Genomic DNA, 21,636 nt, shown 5'->3' with positions numbered 1-21,636 from the left:
GTTTAAAATGTAATATTTTTTATTATTTATTTCAGGAGCTAGGAAAAAAGTAAACCAAATAAATTTAAACATAACTTTGTACATTGCAATTAAAATGACTGGAAAGCAGAGAAATTATGCATTATGGTGAGGGGCACAAGATAACGATGGTCTTGTGTAATCCAGAGTCTTAATCTTAATTGTGTGATCACACAACTCTTTAACTGTGTAATCCAGGAAGCTGGAAGATGTTTCCTTTAAGGACTGAGTCGAGGCTACATGTAGCCCGTGTCTCACGTGGACAATGGATAAATATCGGAGGCAAGATTTCTGGCTCCAGTGTGGCGAATTCAGCTCCTTCAGAGTTTTGCATTTTCTCAGTGATGATGTAACACTCAAAATAATCTTACAATGTTGACAATATAAAATAAGCAAATTACAGATGGTAATTACAGATGAATTAAGCAATGACACCACGCTTCTTCAGCTAAGGTGCAAAATGGGCTTAAGGATAGGCATGCTGTTAAACAGGAAAAAAAAAGAAAGAAAAGAAAAAACAAAGCTAGAATAATCTTCATTTGTGGAAACCACATTATACTGAGTGATCTTAACCATCAGTCCAAGAAAAAAAAAAAAAAAAAAAAAAAAAAAAGGAAAAACAAAAACACAAAAATAACTTACGGTAAATACAAAGTAAACTCAAACCTTTAACTACATGGGTGGTGTAATGAAAATTTTACAACTTGGTAATTTTGCTTTTACTTAAAATAAATGTGTATTTTGTCGAACGTGAACTCTTGGGTGTGATACAACTATTCAAGTGTCAAAAGGTTGGGTGCGTTTCACCCACATCATGGCAGAAAAGGGCTAACAAGCCTCAAACAGAATGCTTATTTTTATCAAAGGTACTCGCAGCAGACATAACCGTCTATCGTACATCATCATTTGAACGACCCTGTCTGGAGGACAGAGCCCAGAGGAAGCCCTTCAAGTATTTTCTTCTCTGCCCAGTCAAATCAAAATGGTTTCTGCACAATTATCAAATAACGATGAACCCCAAAAGAAGAAAAAAAAACATTGGAAAATAAGCAAAACTAAAACAAGAATCATACAAAGGTATTAATTAAGGAACGTTTCTTCACTTTGAGAGATTGTAATTGCTTAACAAGTCCTGCGGGGGCGCTGTGGACCGTATTATTGGAGCTGAGGAACTTGGGAAAAAAACTAGTAAATGAGTAGCGGAGTACGGCTTCGACTATTTCCACGCGTTTGCAGTCTGCGAGATTGACGAGCGAGAGGGGATCATGTCCAGCAGGTACTCCCTCTGGCGAGCGTCCACTGTGGCTGATGTCTTGTGACCCGTCAGGCTGGGGTTCACGTAGGCCATGGTCACTCCTGTGAACATGCAGCAGAGCGGCAGGTCAGGTCAGGGCGTGGAAAAGAACTGCGGCGTTACGTCTAATGATTTCGAAAAACACTGTATGATTGTGTAACACCTGAATGTAAAGCCACCCACGGCTCCATAACGCACGGACAGACACCAAGGAAAAACGAATGAGAGTTATGCGCTAATCTAACACACAGTAGTGAGACCCAGGAAAAAGTATTAAAACCACCAAACTGAGGGATTACAGCAGGAAAACAGATTCATTTCCAGAAGGGGTGGGGGGGGGGTGGGGGGTGCCTTGTCCGAAAACATTTCCTATTCATCATTTTCTTTCTAACGTGTAAGATTACAGTGATCACAATTTTTTTCTCTTTAGAAAGAAGACAAATTAATGATAAAAATAAAAAAAAAAGTTGGATTTGGGGTGTCAAAGGATTGCTTTTGGACCAGACAGGAATTTGACAGAGAGCAGATGTCAGGCGTCAGAGTTGGGCTGGTATTAATGTGAGTCTACCTGTGTTGCTGCTGCTCTGCTTCTTCCATGCAGTGGATGAGGCACTACCTCCGCTGATAATCCTGTGGCCGCGGATTCCACTGCTGCTCACCTTTGAACTCTGCACAGAGCGGTGGGAAACATGGGCGTGCTTACCTGGCCGGCTGACCAAAGCCGCGGCCGCCACTGCGCTCTGCAGCTGGGAGGTGGAGGAAAAGGAGTGGGGGATGCCTCTCACCCCCACTGATGAGACACCGTGGGACAGGTGGCCCTGTGAGCTCTGAGGGAGGAGACACAAAAAGGCTGTTTGAGCTATGGCAGCTTTGACTCTACAGGTGTTCTCTGAAAAAAAGAGAACAAAACCTGATTCCAACCTGCTTGATGGAGTGATGATGAATGAGGTTTCCTCGGCTGGCCTGGTGGTGGTGCTGGAGGGAGGACACTCTGGCCTGAACTTGCTTCAGCTGCTGAGCCACCAGATGCTCTGCCTTCAGTGATGAAGAGGCAGATGAAGCGGATGATGAGGTACTGTGGGAGACTGGTGAAGATGTCTGCTGAATTATACGCTGCTCTATTTCTTGCTCTTGCTGCAGTGCTTTGACAAAGGCGGCTTTCAGCCTATTGGTATGCTCAGCTTTCAAAGCCTTTTTCTGGTTAGATGACATGCAGTCTTCACAGAGCACCGCCCCGCCTTTCGTCTTGTCCTGCCTCCAACGGCAGGTGAAGTCAGTGTTGCACTGGCTGCAGATGAAAGGTTCTCTGATGGTGGGCTTGGGCAGGGCTACACCCGTTTTTCCTGGTTGGAAACAGAGACAGGAAGCCCAGAGGCAATGAGCAAAGACAGAGCAGTGTGGCATCAAATAAGCACTGAAGAAAAACAGACACAAGCAGACAGATGTTTAAATCCTGGGTGATAGTGGAGATGTCTTCACTCGGAACAATAGAAACAAAAATAAGCAGGCCAATTAGTAACAGGGGGAGGACAGCAACTAATCGCTATTTTCATTTTCATTACTGAGGAACATGACAGTTATTTTCCTAATTAATCAGTTAATTGCTTGCTTGCCCCAAAATGTCTATCAATATTTCCCAAAGCTGATCGTGATACCACAAAATTGCTGTGTAGCCAGAGATACTCGTTTTACTACCATATAAAATAAAAAGATGTTTGTTTTCTTATTTCGGATTATGTGATTGTTTCAATTGCTTTTAGGCAGATAATATAAGCAAGAAGTATTCTTACATGATGTACATACTGTGAATGCCTGCTTTTGAAACCTTAATAAAAAATATAAATTAAAAAAATAATAAAAAAAAAATAAAAAAGAACAAACTGTTAAAACCTAATTGCTGCAAAAGGAGACCGATTGGCAACCCTGATTATGAATGCCTTTAGTGATCACGTCTCATTGTTGTTCTGTAGAACCACAGCTCAGTTCACCTCTATAACAACAAAACAAAGCAAAGCACCAAAAGCTAAAAATCCACACATACCTCTGTGGATGGTATCCAGCAGATTCTGCACCACTTCTTCCAGTCCCACCAGGTAGATGAATTCATTATTGGCTGCAGAGGGCAGGAAGTTGAACTCTGGGGCAGGTGGCTTGGGTGGAGGGATCTCCAAGAGGGTCTTCTCCAGCTGCTTCCGCAGCGCGAGTTTAGCTGCAGCCTGACGGCTTGCCGGAGAGTCATTCAGACCCACCACAGACACACCGCTTCCTAGGGAAGAGCCCTTCAAACTGGATGAAGAGGCCTGCGTAAACAAGCAAAGACAGGAAGAAACACATGGTGTAAATATTCAGCCCCGACCACAATAGTGTCTCAAAGCTCTGTCACAATGTATTTCACATTTGTGCCAATGTCAAATACAACACAATACACAAAATCTGACTCATCTGATGATCTGACTACAAAAATACCTGCTACTTATCAAAGATGCTGACTTCACACACACGCACCTGGTCAGTCAACCTACTTTATTCCCCGGACTTTATCGTTACTCTTTGCCTGTTGGTTCTCCAGAAAAAGTCTGTTATGGGTGACTGTGCCATGTTCTCCTGTAGTCAGAAGTGTCCTGTTTAAGAGGCACCAGCATAACGGCCAACTGTCCTGGCCAGAGGACCCTTCTCTACGATTGGTTAGCCTGGCTCAAAATGAACTCTCCATTGCAGTAACTACACATTCTGAACAGTCTAATCTATGTTTCAAATTCATTGCTTCAGTAGCAAGGCTAAGCTGGTCAAATGAGTGATGAAGCGCATCATCTGCCTGAGCACAGTTTGTGAGCCTGAGCATCAACAGGCTTCAGAGTTTTTATTCGAACATTAATCAATTTCTTCCAAGTTTAATTGAGGACTGGGAGAACTTGCTGTCTGCCACCTAATGCAGCCCTGTGGAAAAATAAGCTGGCAGAACCTCCTTTAGCGGCAATAACATGATGTAATCATTTTCTGCATGACTTCCTCAGTCTGTCATATTGCTGTGGAGGAATTTTGTCCCACGCTTTCATTTATGCACAGCTCTCTTAAGGTCCCACCGTAGCATTTCACAGTCTGCCTGAGGTCTGGACTTTGACTGGGCCATTGCAACACCCGATTCTTTCCTTTTTCACTCATTCTGTTGTAGATTTGATCATTGTTCTGTTGCATGACACAACTTGAACCAAGCTTTATCTGTCAGATAGACGGCCTCACATTTAGCTCTAGAATACTTTGGTATACAGAAGTGTTCACGCTCCACTCAGTGACCAGGAAACCATCACCCCTCCACCAGCGTGCTTCGCAGTTGGTATGCCGATATGCTGTGTTTGGTTTTTGCTAAATATGGTGAAACATTTCCACTTTGACCTTGTCTGTCCAAAGCACATCATTGTTTTTTGAGGTTTCTGAGCATTGCACAGTCTGACCTTGAATTTGCTGGGACGACCACTCCTGAGTAGATTGTGACATTGTGTGTGTTCACACACACCTAAATGCTCCACACCAGCAAACTGCCAAAACCCGTTTTCATAAAGGTGCTCACGCTTACTGATGATCAATTAACCAAGTGCATCTGATCAGGCTGCTACATGCCTTCTGAATTCCTATTGAAATGGGCAGTGTTCATTTTCACATGACTGTACATCTACAGGCTGACGGTACATCTTAGTCAACCTGTTTCCCCTACAAGTAACAGTTTCCATTAACCGCCCGGCTTCCTATGGACTGGTAGATAAGGGTTCTTATTTGTTTTATTTTCAAAACTAAATGTGAGCTAACCAACAGTTTAGACTTCACTTTTTGTACATTCTGCATACTTGATTGCACCTCAGCGTTGTAGATAATCAATGAAAGAAGTAGTTATTGAGTGAATCATTCAAGATTTCTGACTGAATTCCCATCAGTTAAATTTAGGATTCTTTGTGATATTAAATGCTGAAGGCAACACATACACCAACGTGCAGTGGCTACAGCTTTCTCAGTTATAATCAGGAGCAATTTGAACTCTACACATATCAAATTTAGACAAAGTAACAAAACTTTAACTTCATAGTATAATACATCCTACGCTTCCAGCCTGGAAGAGTGAATCACTTCTCTGCCCACTCTTGTTTTTTTTGGTTTTTTTTTACATTGAGGGACCGGTGACATACTAACCAGCGTGCTGCCGACTCTGATGAGGCCTGGTTGGATCATTCCTCTCTGGCCCTGGGCGTCAGAGTTCCGGGGACCCAACAGCAGAGGAGGAGGACCAGACCCCGAGCCTCCAGAGGCAGCCAGCTGTTGCTGCTGCTGCTGGCGGAGAGCCTGAATCTGCTGTGGAGACACAGAGATGGGCTAACCACGACAATGAGACGGGCAACACAGACACAAAGGTAGCGGAGGACGAGGAAAGGACATCAAAAAGCACCAAAGCAAAGAACACACAGAAAGAGAGGGAGGCGCAAAGAGAGAACATAAGTCCTACGTTTAAATATAACCTTTTCCCTATAGTCTGTCTCTTTAAGACAGCACTACCACGAAACACCTTTAGGCTATAATTAACTTGACAAGGATGAGTTTTCCCATGACTCACCTGTGCCCCTCTAACCAGAGGTGGCATGATGATCTGGGAGCCATGTTTAGACGAAATCTGCTGCCCTCCTCTCACCAGGGGTGGAGGGATGACAGTACCCGAACTCCTCCCTGTCAAAATCTGGTTTAAAGAAGAAAAAGTAAAAAAAAAAAACACCGTGAGAAGTGGCATCAACTATAGTGCAACTGTGCTTTCAAACAAATAATGTGCATGTGTGATATTAGTGTATTAACCTGTGGAGAGCCTTTACTGCTTGCAATTGTTCCTCGAATTAGAGGAGGAGGAGCAGATGAGCCAGATAAACCTGAGGGCTGAAAAACAACGTACAGAGATATTAAACTGAAACGATGCTTCACTCTGCTGAACAGCACAAGCTTAGATAAACCAAATCGCATCGTCAATCAACATATAAACAGCGGCTGTCCCTGTCAACGACATGAACTGCATGTAACACATGGTTTATCTGCACCATCAAGGCATCACCTGCATTATTCAACAGTTATCATGGCTTTAACCTATATATTTGAATAAAACCTGACCGAGAGTCGTTATCACTTTTTAAAATTGTTTATTTATTTTGTTATGTAATAATTATGAGGCTGTTGTCATGGTTACTGTCAGTTTTACTTAATAGAAGTTGCAAATTAGTGTGGTTTGTTGTGTCATCTTTCTGTAACCAACGTTTTTCATAAATGTATTTAATCACATAGTCTGTACGTAAACAACAGATTCCTACCACAGTGACTTGAGCCGTTGGACAGTGCTCTGCTGTTTCCAGCATTTTGGATTCATCCGATTTCATTTTGGATGGATTTGACACATAAATCAAAGACACTGCACGCTCATGCAGTAGCAACCCTAACGTATACATCACAAAATGAACATTGTGTTCCTCCCCCAGCCCCTCTGCTGGACATTAGAAAGAATGCAGGTTTTAGCCACTTCTGCATTGGCTTCACATTTTCGACCCATCTTTTCTCTGCCTTCTGTGCATCACCTTTGACAAGTTTGACTTTAGTCATTTACAACAAATTATCATCAAAAGAAAAAGAAAATGTGCAGACGACTCGTATAATCTGAAGCTGTAGGTGAGAGATTGTAGGAGAGGCTTTTAATGTTATGGGCCAATTTGTAGCTGCTGCTGCTCCCTTACAAACTCACATTGTGGGTTGATGTCTTTTAGACTTGACTCCTTTTTCTAACCTGATGCGTGTAACACAATACTGAAAATTCAATAAATGAATTAAAATATTGTGAATATAATGAACTAGAGGGCTGATCTCATATGTGTTAGCCAAATGACCGTACATTAAATCAGCTCAACCTAGAAATCATCCAACACTGAACACACCTTTGACCTCCCAACTGGCTCAGTCACATGAGTGACAGGAACCCCCTTGCCTCTGCTGACTGTATTGAATTTTCACACAGGCTACCAATTGCAAGTTGGGGTTATTAAAAGTGCACACCCATGACCGCTTTTGATCGCAAAGTGATTGCACAGGTCACCTGATATGAGGCAAACCTTTCTGCAAACAGTTGCAGTCTAACTCTCAGAGAGTCGAAGGTTGGCAAATAACTGCTGTCTGATTTATACATGCATCAATCTGAACAAGTTTTGTCAATGAGCACACTCAGGGGACTCGACTCAGCTGGTTATATTCTTGTTGAACAGGAAGTCTGCTGAGCACAAATGTTAAAGAGTTAAAGTGAGCTTCTTTTTTTATGTAGAGGGCAACAAATGTGATTTTCAATGATTTATCGCTGTTAATTGCTGTATTATCAGAAACAGATAAAATTGCCAACATGAACACATTCAAATGCAGTCAGATAGACTGACTGTATTATGGTAACATTTATGGGAGATTTTAGTGACAGCGTTGGGATACTTCACAATCCACAGAAAACTGTGCAGGAACTAGAAGAGAATCACTAAAGATCAATGACCTGTTGGCAGATTTGTAATATTATCCCATCAATATCTATCCCTACACGTGGAAGAGTGCAATGATGTGTTGATGTGGGCGAAAGCTGCTAGTTACCTTCTGCAGAGTGTCCCTCTGAATTTGGCTCTGCCGCAGTTTCTTCAGCAGCACGAGCTTGGCCTCCTCCAGTCTCAGCTCCTCCTTCAGCTGCTTAATGATACGCTCCCTCTCAGCTGGGCTGCTCTTCTACATTCAACAGAGCACAGCGGCACGTTACAAAAAAATAAATTAAAAAAAAAAAAATGAAATCCCTTCAGGTTACTGAACATCCCCTGATTCCTCTGAGTCCTCAATCCACCTCTAACCACACAGTGCAACATCTCTGAGGTCCAAACTTGCACCCCCAGTACTAAAATCTATAAAAGCTCACAGCTAAGTGAGTCTCGAGCTCTCATCTTCCAATGCACGATTTCTGACTTTGGTCTCTCACCATGAGCAAGTCCGTGTCCAGCTCTTTAAAGTGGCTGAGCCCGTTCATCGGTGGACTAGGGGAGTCATTATCTGACAAAATGATGACGTCATCATCTTCAGGGGATGGAGGGCGCTTCTCTCTTTTTATACTCCTGGACAAAAATAAATAAATAAATAAATGTTAATAACAGCATTTAAATTGATGTTTCTGTACGGATTACATCCAGTGTGTTCCTTCAGTACTTTGAGGGATGTTATAATCATCCTACTCCACAGCTTGACCATTTCACTTCTTTCTATCCTCTCTCTATTCTAGTCAAAATTCAAAAGATGCATCATTTGAATGTGTTGTGCATGAATGTGTATACTCTTGAAACATCAGCATCCCCAGTGAAAAATCACAAATGTGATTTGAGTTTAAAGACAGGATTTAGCTGCGCCGTTCGAGTTCGCAGTGGCAGATCCGGATAGGTTGAGAAGCTTCAGAACGTGTATGGCAGTTTGAAGGAAGATAAAGCACAACTCGACCGCTTCAAGTATTGGCAGCCATTACTAATGCCTGTATTTAAGGAGGTCTGCTCCTCAACCACAAATATAATTTATGACCACAGGTTTATCCTCTTCGCTGTAATCTAACAAGTCCAGACAGCGCTCCGCACAGCTTCTATTCATATCGAAGGTTTACCAGCAACAAGGGGAACAGGCTTAAATGCCAAGGAGGGGCAAGGTGTGACTGACTTAAAGCTCCGGTGAAGGTCTTTAAGTCACAATGAAACGGCTGCTTGAGAGCACGCATTTCCTGTTGAAACAGGATACTGTGGGCAGGCGTTTGAAGCATTTGGAGTTGACCTGCATTCGCGTAAACTCGTCACACAAGGCACGCTAAGCAAATCTTGGAGAATTTTGGGATCAGTCATCACTTTTATCTACAAAACCACATCGTTATGCACATTTTACTCATGGCCTCCCCTCCAAACACTTACAGCTCCTACTGCAAAGTGACTAGTTGAGCTGCAGGCTATATGTGAGAGTAGATGACCTAAATACTTTGACTAGTGGCACTCAAAGACTGAAGGGCAGGAGGAATGCTCCTGTTAAAATAAGACAGGCCTTATGATTGCACAGATTATGCATTTCTGTGAAGCATAAGAATTTGGTAAAGTCAACAAATGACGACACGCGGCCCGTCTCTTCTCCTCGCCGTCTTTTTTTTTTGTGTCTGTCTGTGTGTTTATTCATGTGTGTATTAGTCTCTCCTGAGGGCTTAGCGCCATCATCACTTCCTGTGGATTAATCACTTCTCTTCCAAAGAAGTCACGTGACCTCAAAGTCATCATCACGTGACACGTTCACTTTTCCTCTCATCTCTTCCCCCCCTCCCCCTCCCCTCACTGTTCCTTCCACTGTGGAAACCATGGCAACAACCGGCTGGAACCAGTTTGTGACACACACGGCTTCATTTTGTGTTCGGGGAGTTTTTAGGGTTCAGGTGGTGGAGAGGGGGGAAAATGGAGGTAGAGCAAAAGTTCAGCATCACCTCTGAGCCACAAACACACACACGCAGCAGGATTACAAAAGTAACTTTGAAACATTTTTAGCCCGTTCATATTCAAACAAGGTGCCATTTGTCCTTTTCTAAAACCCCATAAGTGGGTTTTTAGAACAAAAAGTCTAGACAAGGAGCCGGCAGTGCTTCAGAAAAGCCACAAGGCACCTTCACATTATTATTTTTGTGTTTACTGTGAACCGTTTCTCACCCTTTGGTGGTGCTCATGTCCACGGGCTGCTCTCCTGTCTGAACTTCAACCTTAATAGTGGCCTTTACTTCCCCTGCGGCCAGCATGCCGCCGGACGCCTTTGGCTCCGCCTGCCGGACGCGGCTCCTTGTGTCCATTGCCCTTGCTTTGTCATTGCAGTCAGTCCGATTGTCTGAGCCGGGTTCGACCACCTCCTGTCTCTGGGACCAATTCCGATCATCCTTCACCGGCTGGGAGGTCAAGGGTAACACTAAAGATAACGGCAAAGGGCTCTGATCCTGCTCCTGCTCCTTGTCATGCTCTAATCCGGGCCGAGTCCGGCTCTGACCATCCTGTGCCAGAATAAGGTCAGGCTTAGGTTTAGTTGGGGTCTGTGTTGGCGATTCAGACGGGTCCAGTTTAGGTTTTTTGCTTTCATTGTCGGCATCGGAGGTTTCTACAGACTGTGGGGCAGCCTCCCTCTCCAGCGCCCTCTTCTGGCTGCGTGTCTGGCGGACAGCCTCCTCAGACATCCCCTGTAAATAGAAAGAAGAAGAATAACAGTGTTACGTGACGTGTTCAATAGTCAAGCAGGATCCCAAAATGACACGAAAACAAAAAAAAGTTTACATTGAAAATAGGGAGCATAAAAACTCCAGGAAAAGGAAATGTCCATTTTTATTGTATGAAGTTGGAAAAACACCACTTAGGTATATTTAAGATTCTACTCAGTCAAAAAAACAGAACTTTTAAAATCATATTTCCATTTCTAAAAGAACTGAAAGTGAAAGTCCTTGTATTTAATTTACATTACCCATTTATAGTCACATGCTTATGGCCTACATCAGGGTCAACGTAAATATATATATTTATAAAAATAAAAACTTAAAAAAATGTGAATAAACTACCTCAAAGTGTTTTGAGTGGATATGTCTGATGTTGGGTGAGACAAAATTTAAACACCACCCCTCAGCTGCACTTTTCCAGCTCATGGCTGCGTCACATACCACCTTGTTTTCCACTGGACACTCCCTTTTTGCCTTGACTGACTATGATCGTATGATATTAGGCACAGCCGTATTGCCGCCTCATTGGCAGATCTTTATGTGACTTTACACTTGCCAGCCCTTTTTAACTTCTCATTAACACTGTTATCTAATCACTCAACACGGCAGCGACTCAGTTTATTTAGGCATGTACACATGGTCAAGACAATCTGCTGAAGTTCAAACTGAGAATGAGATTGAGAAAGAAAGGGGATTTAAGTAACTTTGAATGTAACGTTGCTGTTGCTCCCACAGGGGTTGGCCTGAGTATTTCAGAAACTGCTGGGATTTTCCTACACAACCATTTCTAGTGTTTACAGAGAATGGTCCGAAAAAGAGAAAATATCCCGTGGGCAGCAGTTCTCGGAGTAAAAACGCGTTGTTAATGCCAGAGGTCAGAGGAGAATGGCCAGACTGCTTTGAGCTGACAGGAAAGCAACACTAACTTGTTACAACCAAGGTATGCAGAGGATCTCTGAATGCACAACATATCAAACCTTCGAGCAGATTTGATACAGCAGCAGAAGACCACACCGGGTGAATCTAAGAACAGTAAACTGAGACTTCACACAGGATCACTGAAAGTGCACAACAGGAGGCTGCCTGGTTCTAGGAGGCTCGATTTCTGTTTCAGCAATCAGATGGTTGGGTCAGACTAAATAACATGAAAGCATTGAACCATCCTGCCTTATACCACTGATTCACAGTGGTCATAGAGTAATGGTATGGAGGATATTCTCTTGGCACGTTTTGGATCCCACAGTATTAACTGAGCATGGCTTAATTTTATGATCAGTGTACCCTTATACAAAGCTCAAATAAAAGCTCAAACTGGTTTCTGACTGGTTAAACATGACAATGAGTTCACTGAACGGGAGGGTCACATCATGGATGTGCAGCTACAAAAATCTACAGCAACTGTGTGACACATCAGTATGGCCCAAAATCTGAGGAATGTTTCCAAAAGACAGACAGACTACACTAGCAAATTGGATGTATTCTGTCAGTGACTGGTTGTTTTCCATTTCATCTACTCTGCATTTATCCTATTGAGTGTGTAGCGTTTGATGTTTTACAGTGACCCTGATGTGAGCTATAAGGTAAAATATGTCGGCCAATTAATAAAGTGCTGCCGGAACTTTAATTTCTTCTGATCGCACATCCTTAATGTGGTAATCTCAGGCACACAGCTCTGAGTGCAAGTGCAACAGCCTCACCCAGCTGCTCTTCAAACTTCCTGTTAGTGAGGGGCAGCCAATCAGAAGAAAGCTATCTTATAAGGAAAGGTGATAAACCAGCTTATTTCAGACAGTGGATGAATTGAGGGGCTGCACCGAGTAAGACAGATAAAGGTTATGATGAACTGTTAGAAGAAAAATAACAGAGCCCCTTTTATTTAGGCTCTAGCCCAAGTCACATGTCATTCTCACAAGGCTAACGCGGTAGGAGAAACCTGCAGGTCTATTACCCAATAATATATTAAGGCGTCTATTTTACCCCAACTGCATTTGCGATTGTCCTCGTGTTGTTCAATAATGACGCAGACAAGACTGACCTTGAACCAGCTGCAGGGGACATGCTCTAAAAATGGCACCCAGACAAAACATCTTGGATTATCACGGTCACATAGCCAAGATGTTGACTCAAGTATAATTCCAAAACATCCCATTCTCCAAATCTCAGTCTAGACTAAAAGCCAGGAGAAAGGGGGACACTAGGAAAAATATGGGCGTACTCAGAAAGTGCTCAAGTGTTCAGGGCAAAATAGAAAATCAAAAAATGCACTTGAGAGAAGCAGAAAGGTCTTTTGAAAGACTGCAAAGAGAAAAAAAAAATGCTGCAGAGAGATAAAACATCTATGACAACATCGTAATCAAATCAGAGTTAAAGGGACTTGGGGTAGAGCGAAAATTCACTGGAGCATGAATTCTGTTCAAATATTCATAACAACTCATGAATCCACATATTTTAGAAATGTACGTATTCACGTGGAGGGATTTTTCATTGGCTGCGAGGAGCTCACGATGCATATACAACTCTTTCTGAGTGGAGCACCATATCCATTACTGTCCAATATCCCCTGAACACCAGATTCAATCCCCACCAGATGTTGACATGGCAGCAGTAGTGGAGATGAGGACATACAGCGGCTCGCTCTGTCAGGCGGACGAGCATTACAGAGTGCACTTGTGCCCTCGCAGAAGTGCACCAGTACATGGCACATAGTGTCACACATTATCCCTACAGTAGCTGCTCTGAATCACTCAGAGTCGGGTCAGAAACGAGAGCGGACGCACGGGATGACGGCAGATACTCCACATCAGTCAATACATGCTGATGGTTTTGATAATGGCCTATCAAACTGTTTGGCTGTACATCTCTGATGCACTTTTCATATCAGTGGATATTGACCCATTTATCCATAATAGCATCCTGTGCACTAAGAAAAGACTTACAAAAGGGTCAATCATCCCACTGATGACTCTGGATTTGGGCACGTGCCTCTGAGGTGTTTTCTGCCCCATCAAGTACACATGATGCTGTAATATCTAAACACCAATATGCCTAAATATAGGTATAGTGTGAGATTATAAAGACAGAATATGACTCATAATTTCCATTACTAGTGGTGCTGATTATGCCGCGTACTTACATACTGTAGTTTGGTACAAGAATGATGCTGGTGATATGATCACAAAGGATTTACTCAGAAATTTTTATATCCAGAGCAATAGCAAAAAGCCAGGTAAGGCTCGCTATTGTTCACTGTGTACACACTCATTGAATTGGTTATTATTGAATGTGTAAAAAGGCAAATGTTGATCCATATGGCATGCTACACACAGAGAGTAGACAACCTGTGCTCAAAGTTCACAGGATCTCAAACAGACAGCACATTCAGAGATGCACAAAGGATCTTGCTCTCTGCTGGAAGAGCATGAAGAAGCAGCAGTGCACCGCAGTTATGTACTTATGCATATTTATGTCTTTATGTTACAGAATCAAGAGCCAGTCCTCCCAGGACTGTGGAGGCCCTCAGTCTGCCCAGCGACGCGCCACAGGAAGCTACGTTCCTTTTTTTGTTTTGTTTTTTTGGAAGGGTGTGGGAAGGAGGAGGGGGGGGGGGGGGGTTCGCTACAATTAACCCTTACAACCTGGAGTACTTCTCCGTAACACACACACCGTATGCGCTTCCAACCCCTCCTCCCCTTCCTGTTCTCAGAACGGCTATGGCGGCGAGCAATGAGCGCACTTAATGTATCCATCATGCACACATACAAAATGCACGCAGGGTGACAATGCAGCATGCAGAGCAATCACCTGATAGCAGAGAGCTGACTAAGTTTTTATAATACTCTGACATCACTGAGACACACATGACATGACCCTTCCCAGGATTCAGTGGGACACACAAAGCACTTTTCCTGAGAACCGGTTTAAACCGGTTAGCTTGTGTGTGTGTGTGTGTGTGTGTGTGTGTGTGTGTGTGTGTGTGTGTGACTCTGTCAGTGTGTGTGCGTGTGTATGACAGAGAGAAGCTAAAGCTGGTTTTAACCCTTCAGGTGCTGGAGCAGGCGCAGGGCTTCCACACTGACGGCCATTATACAGTGTGTGCGTATGTGTGTTTGTGTGTGTGGTGTGGCGGGGGTGGGGTGTTGTGATGACATTATTAATTTCTGGCGCATATAGCTGTGAAATGATGCTGCTGGAAGGAATTAGACATGGGGAACGCCACCCATCCCCGCACCAACCTTACACGGGCACTGACCCCATCTTTGTAATGGGGGATCTTTAATGGCTGGCAGGTTTCACATTTCATCTTCATGGCAGTTTACACACACAATTCCTTCAAACCCTCTTCGCGCGCGCACACACACACACACACACACACACGAACTTGACATCACATGCAACCAGTGCAAAACCTCTGAAAGCAACCGAAAGCAAAACTGAACTTTACATGTCTCACAAATTCAGGCTATATAGCCAAACTTAACTGCTCACTTTTCACACACACACACACACACACACACTAAGAGGAAAAGCTACACTGTCCACTTCAATATTACACTTGTTACAGCAGCAGGCGGAGTGATTAGTGTCATGGTATGATCTGAATCACATTGTATACAACATTATCCTGTTAAATATTCAAATCAGATGGAAATCCTCAAACAGCATTAAACGACACTGCAAAGACTTGACAGCACAGCGAGAGATCGCGCTCATAATTCTCACGGCGGCTGGGCTGACTGGTTGATTGTCACTTCTTTAGTACATTTTCACCAGACCAAAGGTTTACCATCTGCATTTCTTCCCAAAGTAGAAACATTCACTTGATTTCGACCAGAAGCTGCACTGTCCCTTTGGTGTCTGGTGAAAAGAAGTTACATTTTTCTGTCCTTGAATGATAACGCCATTTTTTCCCCCACTAGTACCTACTCGACTCAACTCTACTCGACACTTAGGTGGTAGTACCTGGTACTTTGCTAGTATCTACTTAGCCGGGGTTCTAAGCGAGCTGAAAATGTAATGTCAACAGACTGCATGCCACTGACTGGCCAGAAAATGATGTCATTGGATGAGTCATGAGAGAGACTCCTTTGCAAGAATCAAACTCGTCATTTTTGAACCCCGGATACAAGGAAAAAGACTCCACACTAACCGACACTGTCCACCAACGACGAGGTGCAGACGATGTCCTCCATTGTTGTGTTGTTTTGTGCCGCATACTCACAGTGTGATGGCATTCAATTGCAATGGAAAACGACCGAAACCGATTCGAGTCGAGCAGAGTAGGTGCTAATCTAAAAGAGCCACATGAGCCACCCAACTGAAGCCCATTAGATATTAGACAAAAACATCTGAATGCACACTGTCGTTGCATTACTAAAACTCTTTATCAGTGTTTTTAAAAAAGGGTAACATAAACAGCTGTAATTTAATGACATTGAAGAACAAAGTTAATCCAAGATTCTGCAGGTTTTGCAAAATGTAATGTCTTGCAGTTTCGTCCTAAAGCCACAAGTCTGTACTTGTAAAACTAGACTTCAGTTGGTCTTCCAGTTTTACAGGGACACAACAATGTAGGAAAACACGGCATCACTGCTGCTTTCAGAGACACATTTTCCAAAATGATGGCAATTTTGATTTTTTTTCCAATAAAGTTGCCGTGTGCACACTGTGCTTTCCAACATTTAGTTGTGTTTTGGAGGTTTCCATGTGCACACTACAAGAATGCCCACAAGACTGGTCCTCTAACAAGTCCTGCCCATGTCACTATATTGTTTAAGAAGTGACCATTAATGAGAATTGACGTGGCCCATACATCCGTGTAAGACGCCTGACCAACAGTAATACGAACGGCACATATGCAAGTTGACTCAGTGTCCAGAAAGTTGCCAATCCAACTCTGGTCAGCTGTCTCAAATGCCTGATATACATTTGAATCCTTTTTGTGACATTTCTCCAATCAAACCCAATCATCTCATTAACAACTGGAGTGTATTTAAATCACAGTGATCACTGCCACATTATCAAGGTGCAAAGTGCTACTTTAATCTAGCATCAGGTTCCTACCACTATCAGGGTTTTGTCTTCTCTGTCTTTTTCTCCTGCTATGAGGCAGTTATTTATCACATTGATCCTGTCAGCTATCAGTCAATCATCTTCACTCACACCAGCAGCCTCGCTCTCAATTATCACTGATGTCCACCTTTACATGCAGTATGTGTTCAGCACTTTATTTACCCACGAGAGACCTTTTACCCTGTGAACACATATTTCTACATCACACGGGGGCTTCAGGAAACCGTGCAACTATGCGGCCACTCTACCTTGGAAAACTGCTGAACCAGCAAAGTATTCGTTTCCATTACCTGGTTGCATCTGTCAGAATAACAAATGATAGCAATGATAGTGTCTGTGCACTAACTAAAAAGCAAAACCTTCGCGGCCCCACTCACAATAGAAGAATGTCATCGGAGGTGTATGCTTAAATAAGATGTTGCTTTGGAGCTAGTTATGGCCAAAGCTCACTTTTGTGGGTCACTGACTTGCTCAGTTAAATAACTTCAGATCTTGAGAGCTCAGAGCTTCACACAGCAGCATCTACACGAAACGAACTGAAAAGGCAATTAGGGAGCAACTTGCTCCACACGTATTTGATGACGTCTCTGATGTTTGACCAAACAGGTCGCCCTGTGACCCCCAGTAGTTATGTGGAGCAGCTCAAAATGTGGCTAGCAGATGACCCTTTACAGAACAGTAGCTGACTGCACAACAGCCCTGAACCAGCCTTGTGTGTCTGTGTGTGTGTGAGAGACATCGCTGGAACAGTGCTTTCTGGAATGGCTGAAAATTCATGCGCTGTTTCTGACTCACTCAGTCTTGTCATTTGAATACAAACAACACAATCACTCTGGGGTGGATAGTACTACTACTGCATCACGCTGCAGATGCACAGTTTCTACACAGGAAGGACAGGTAGCTCAACAGCCAAAGCGCTCCCCTCTCCTCTGAGTGTGCAGGTTGCCTTCACTAAAGGCAACCTGCACACTGTTGACATGTAAATAATGCTTTACAGGGCCTTTGTTCACACAAACAAGCGAGGGTTCATTCCAGATCACCACAAAGAGGCAATAAAAGTCTCCTAAAAGCAGCAGCTCGCTTTTGCAACAATGCCATCCCCAGCTTACATGGCATGCATGGGACTTTTAAGTGGCTGCATTGTGTTGCAATGAGAACTAACAGAAACTGATAGGAATCGGACAGAAAACCTAGATTTGTTTTTATTTTATTTTTTATAGCTGTCTTAGTCTTACAATAGTAAGACTTTTAACCACATATTTGTAGATTTTTGGATCATTTTCACAAGCCGTCTTAATTTTATAATAATTATTTTTTAATGAATAAAAGACGATTATGTAGCTTAACAAGAAGAACTTCACTGCAGTAACTCTGATTGTGGCTCACACTTTCAGGCATTAATGTAGTGATGGGACGTTCTGTATCGAGGCTTCGGAGCGTGTGTCGAGTAATGGAGGGGGCGTTTCCGCGAAGCGCGTATCGAGGCTTGCTTCATTTATGGGAGGAGCTGAAAATGATGACGTCCGAAGCCTCGCTGCCCGGCTGTACCACGTGACTGGTTCATGAAGCGGTTCGAACTTTGCCACAAATAATCATTTTCCATACTGCCAGCATAAATATACACAGTATACTGCCATCACTACACTATAGGTGTTTTACACACTCCTTTTGTTGTTGACATTTACAGGCTGTGTGCAAAATGCCACACTCTTCAAATTCATGCCAGCTATTATTTTTACGTCCAGTAGGTGTCCTGCTAGAGCAAATGAAGCTTCATGAAGCTTCGCGTTGGGGTGAACCAATTGGATGAAAAGCTTCAGTGCTTCATGGGGCTTCATCTGCCCATCACTACATTAATGCTACTTGGAAAGCAAGTTGATACAAGTCAGCAGACATTAGTCAGCTATGTCCTCTGCAGGTGACGGTATGCAATAAGACGCTGAAAATCAATCAACTGCAAAACTAATTAAGTAATTAACCAATTAAAGGCTACACGATCACGACTCAGCAAGAGTAACCAGTGCCGTCACAACACGGCGTCAGTCCGCGTGTGGCTCGCTGCACACACCATGAGCAACGCCGGCTTCCGTCACGTTCAGCCATTAGATATCCCCACGTTTTAAATCCACCTCAGCGCGTCCGCATGAACGGACGGCACAAATTTAGCGGCGAACTGGTGTGACGGCAGAAATCCTGAGCCCACAGCTTTGTCCCGAAGCGCTGCAAAAACTCGTGCTGTGGAAATGTGTGCACGCGCCTGTGTGTGTGCGTGCGTGCTCCTGTCTGGCTGAGAGGAAGAGACAGAGAGGGGAGTGTGTGCGGTGTGTGTGAGAGTGTGTGTGTGTGTGTGTTCAGCTTTAAGAGGAGGAAGACTACGGTTGTCACAGAGAGAAGTAGGAAGATTAGCTACCAGATAGCAGAACCAATACTGGTGCCACGGGGCTTAAAGCGGGCAGCGGCGTCGACCATTAACGTTTCCAGCCGCCAGTACACAGTCCAAAAAACCAAACTCAGCCCTTTAAAAACTAAACCCAGCCCACACTTACATGTGCAACTAGCCGGCTTTTTTATTATTGACACCGCCTCGGAGGAGGTGTGCGTGTTATTAGTTAGCGAGCTAACATTAGCTACATCGCACAAACAAAAACACGAAGCCACTTTTAGCTCGGATAAAGGCACTCGGTGTGTGTGACCACCAGCGGCTGCCGGACACTTTAAGCCAAACTACTGAAAGTCCTCCGAGCCGGGGCAAGCCGCTCGTCAACATGACCCCCACACACAACCAGAACCGAACCCGAATCGTTGACCTGGCTCGCACCCCCGATGCGGGACAGCCGTCGAGCTCAAAAAGGACCCCCAAACTTTCGCGATACTGCCCTAAAAGTGCGGCTTCAGGAGGCTCACCGGGACGGTTTACCTGTCTGTCCCCTCCCGAGGAAAAACCTCCGAGTCGGAACTCATAAATTTCATCGACCGGCCCACGGACTGAGCCGCCGCCGCCGACGACCGTCGAGCCGCTGGCGATGTAACGTTGTAATCCTTACCTCGTTAAACGACTTCTACCGCACCAAATCAAGTCCAGCCATCACATTTACTCGCCGGTGCTCCTGAGGAAACATTAAATAAAAGAAATTTTGGCTGAGCGAGCCCCCCCTCTTCTCCTCCCCAGTGCTCAACCTTTGGCTCTGCGGAGAAGTGTTACTTTTCAACAGCCCATCAGCTTCTTTATCGTCACAGATAGGTGGAGGAAAACCTGGCTCCTCTCGACGAGTCCGAATAAAAGGCTCCTCTCGATCCCCTCACTAAAAAAACTTCAGCTTCACATAAGTCAACTTACTCGGTAGCTTTGTCTCCCGTTCTTCGCCGATGGTCGACCAAGGAATGTTTAATCTGCAGTTAACCTCGATAAATCGTTGCTTTTTTTTGAAATCCAGGGGATATCCTCTTTTTTCGGCCCTCCCCGCTGCCGCGTCTGTTGCCAAATAATGCGCCTCAACACACATGGAGCCGCTGCGTCCTCTTAGTGGGCATGCGCACCTCGCCATACCAGGGCGACCGGATCACATCATGTAAGTCACTGACCACGGAGGGCCAAAGCAGGACGACAATGTCAGGGCCCCCCGGGGTCCCCGGAGTGACCCGTGAGTGTACCAGCAAGTGTACAGATCCCCTCCAATACACACTCACACACGCACACACAGTTACAGTACTGACCCATGAATATGTAAAACACCACATATTTCATCCCAAACACTCACTAGCATCCTCTTTGAATCACCACAGCTTCTACGGTGGCTCTAACTCCAAGTCAGGACTCAACTCACAGATGCCAGAGTGGCTTTATTGCCAGCCTTATGAGCACGGTGACACAAGTAACGCTTCAAACTTAGCATGTGGACAAATAATCAATTTGCACACAAAACAAAGCGGACAGCAGCTGCAAGAGCGAGGAGACAATCCGCTCAACTGCACCCGAGCCCGGACCCTTAAAGGTCTCCAAAGTGCAAGCAAATGCTGATTTATTTCTACTTAAAGTACATTATGAGCTTAATGGGGGTGGTCCTGTTTTATTTCATAATGTTGAATCTGTGCCTGGCAGAGGCGAATGTGACTAAATTGATTTATCAAACCCTTATTTATTAATTTTTTATTTTTTTTTTGCTATGTTGTGCTGATGTAGTCCATATAGACACGTATTTAATCACGTTAGTGGTTCATGTTGTCTTTACATGCCTGATTAAAGCTCAGATTGTTCACATTCATACAGTCAATGAGTGATGCATAGTAAACATGCAACCCAGCAGTTTAATGTTTGCATTGTACATGATGGTTTGCAGGGTTTAATGGCGGCGAGGGCAGCTGCAACCCCCCCAGACTTAGATAGATGTCATGTGGGGAGTAAATATACATATAAATACTCCATAAACACATTGTCTGCTGAGCTCAGTCTGTGATCTTCTACAAGCAAAGTCAGCGCCATGTTTACCTTCAGTGTCTCTACAGCAGTAGTGCATCAGCGTCACATCCTCAGCATCGTGTAATTATCCGGCCTCACATTTGTCTCCCTGACCTCAAATTATGATCTAAGGTAACCATCCTCACTTATCTCCTGATTCAGAGTCACTGTGTGCAGCAGCATGTGATGCAACTCAGAATAGATCCAAGTCCTGAACCCAAACATTAAGGCTATTTGTGTCTCTCTTTACAGTGAAGAAGGTGTGTGTGTGGTGGGGGGGGCACAGAGGAGGTTTGCTTTAAAGAGCGGTCAGCCAGCCCTGCAGTTAGAATCAGATCCAAACATGCAAGTCCAGAGCACTCTCAGCTGGGTTATACTATGCCAGTGACAGAGTCCCTTCTGTAAAAGCTCCAGCTGGCGTGCTCTTTCATGACAAGACCTGCATCGCTTCAAAGCATCCCTGTGAACTGAACTCATCCTCATTCGTCCACTACCGTGCAT

At 44.0% G+C, this 21,636-nt stretch overlaps 1 protein-coding gene across 6 annotated transcripts; it reads right to left on the bottom strand.

The window, feature by feature from the left end:
* Positions 1-661: 661 nt before the first annotated feature.
* On the bottom strand, positions 662-20,217 carry LOC113011262 (transcriptional repressor p66 alpha). Of its 6 annotated transcripts, none has more exons than XM_026150717.1 (11): positions 20,017-20,217; positions 10,066-10,580; positions 8,328-8,460; positions 7,955-8,083; positions 6,146-6,223; positions 5,913-6,032; positions 5,495-5,674; positions 3,354-3,612; positions 2,234-2,655; positions 1,881-2,139; positions 662-1,374 (listed from the first exon to the last, which is right to left on the bottom strand). In XM_026150717.1, exons 2-11 carry the CDS (start codon positions 10,575-10,577, stop codon positions 1,235-1,237), a joined length of 2,232 nt encoding a protein of 743 aa, XP_026006502.1. In that variant the 5' UTR covers positions 10,578-10,580; positions 20,017-20,217; the 3' UTR covers positions 662-1,234. The 6 variants fall into 6 exon arrangements, with proteins under 6 accessions (XP_026006502.1, XP_026006507.1, XP_026006506.1 ...); XM_026150722.1 differs by having other exon boundaries at positions 2,016-2,139; XM_026150721.1 differs by having other exon boundaries at positions 5,495-5,650.
* Positions 20,218-21,636: the final 1,419 nt, after the last annotated feature.

The sequence above is a fragment of the Astatotilapia calliptera genome, chromosome 18, assembly GCF_900246225.1.
Source record: "Astatotilapia calliptera chromosome 18, fAstCal1.2, whole genome shotgun sequence".
Lineage (NCBI taxonomy): Eukaryota > Metazoa > Chordata > Actinopteri > Cichliformes > Cichlidae > Astatotilapia > Astatotilapia calliptera.
The sequence above is the reverse complement of the archived record's forward strand: the minus strand, read 5'-3'. Positions and strand labels throughout refer to the sequence as shown.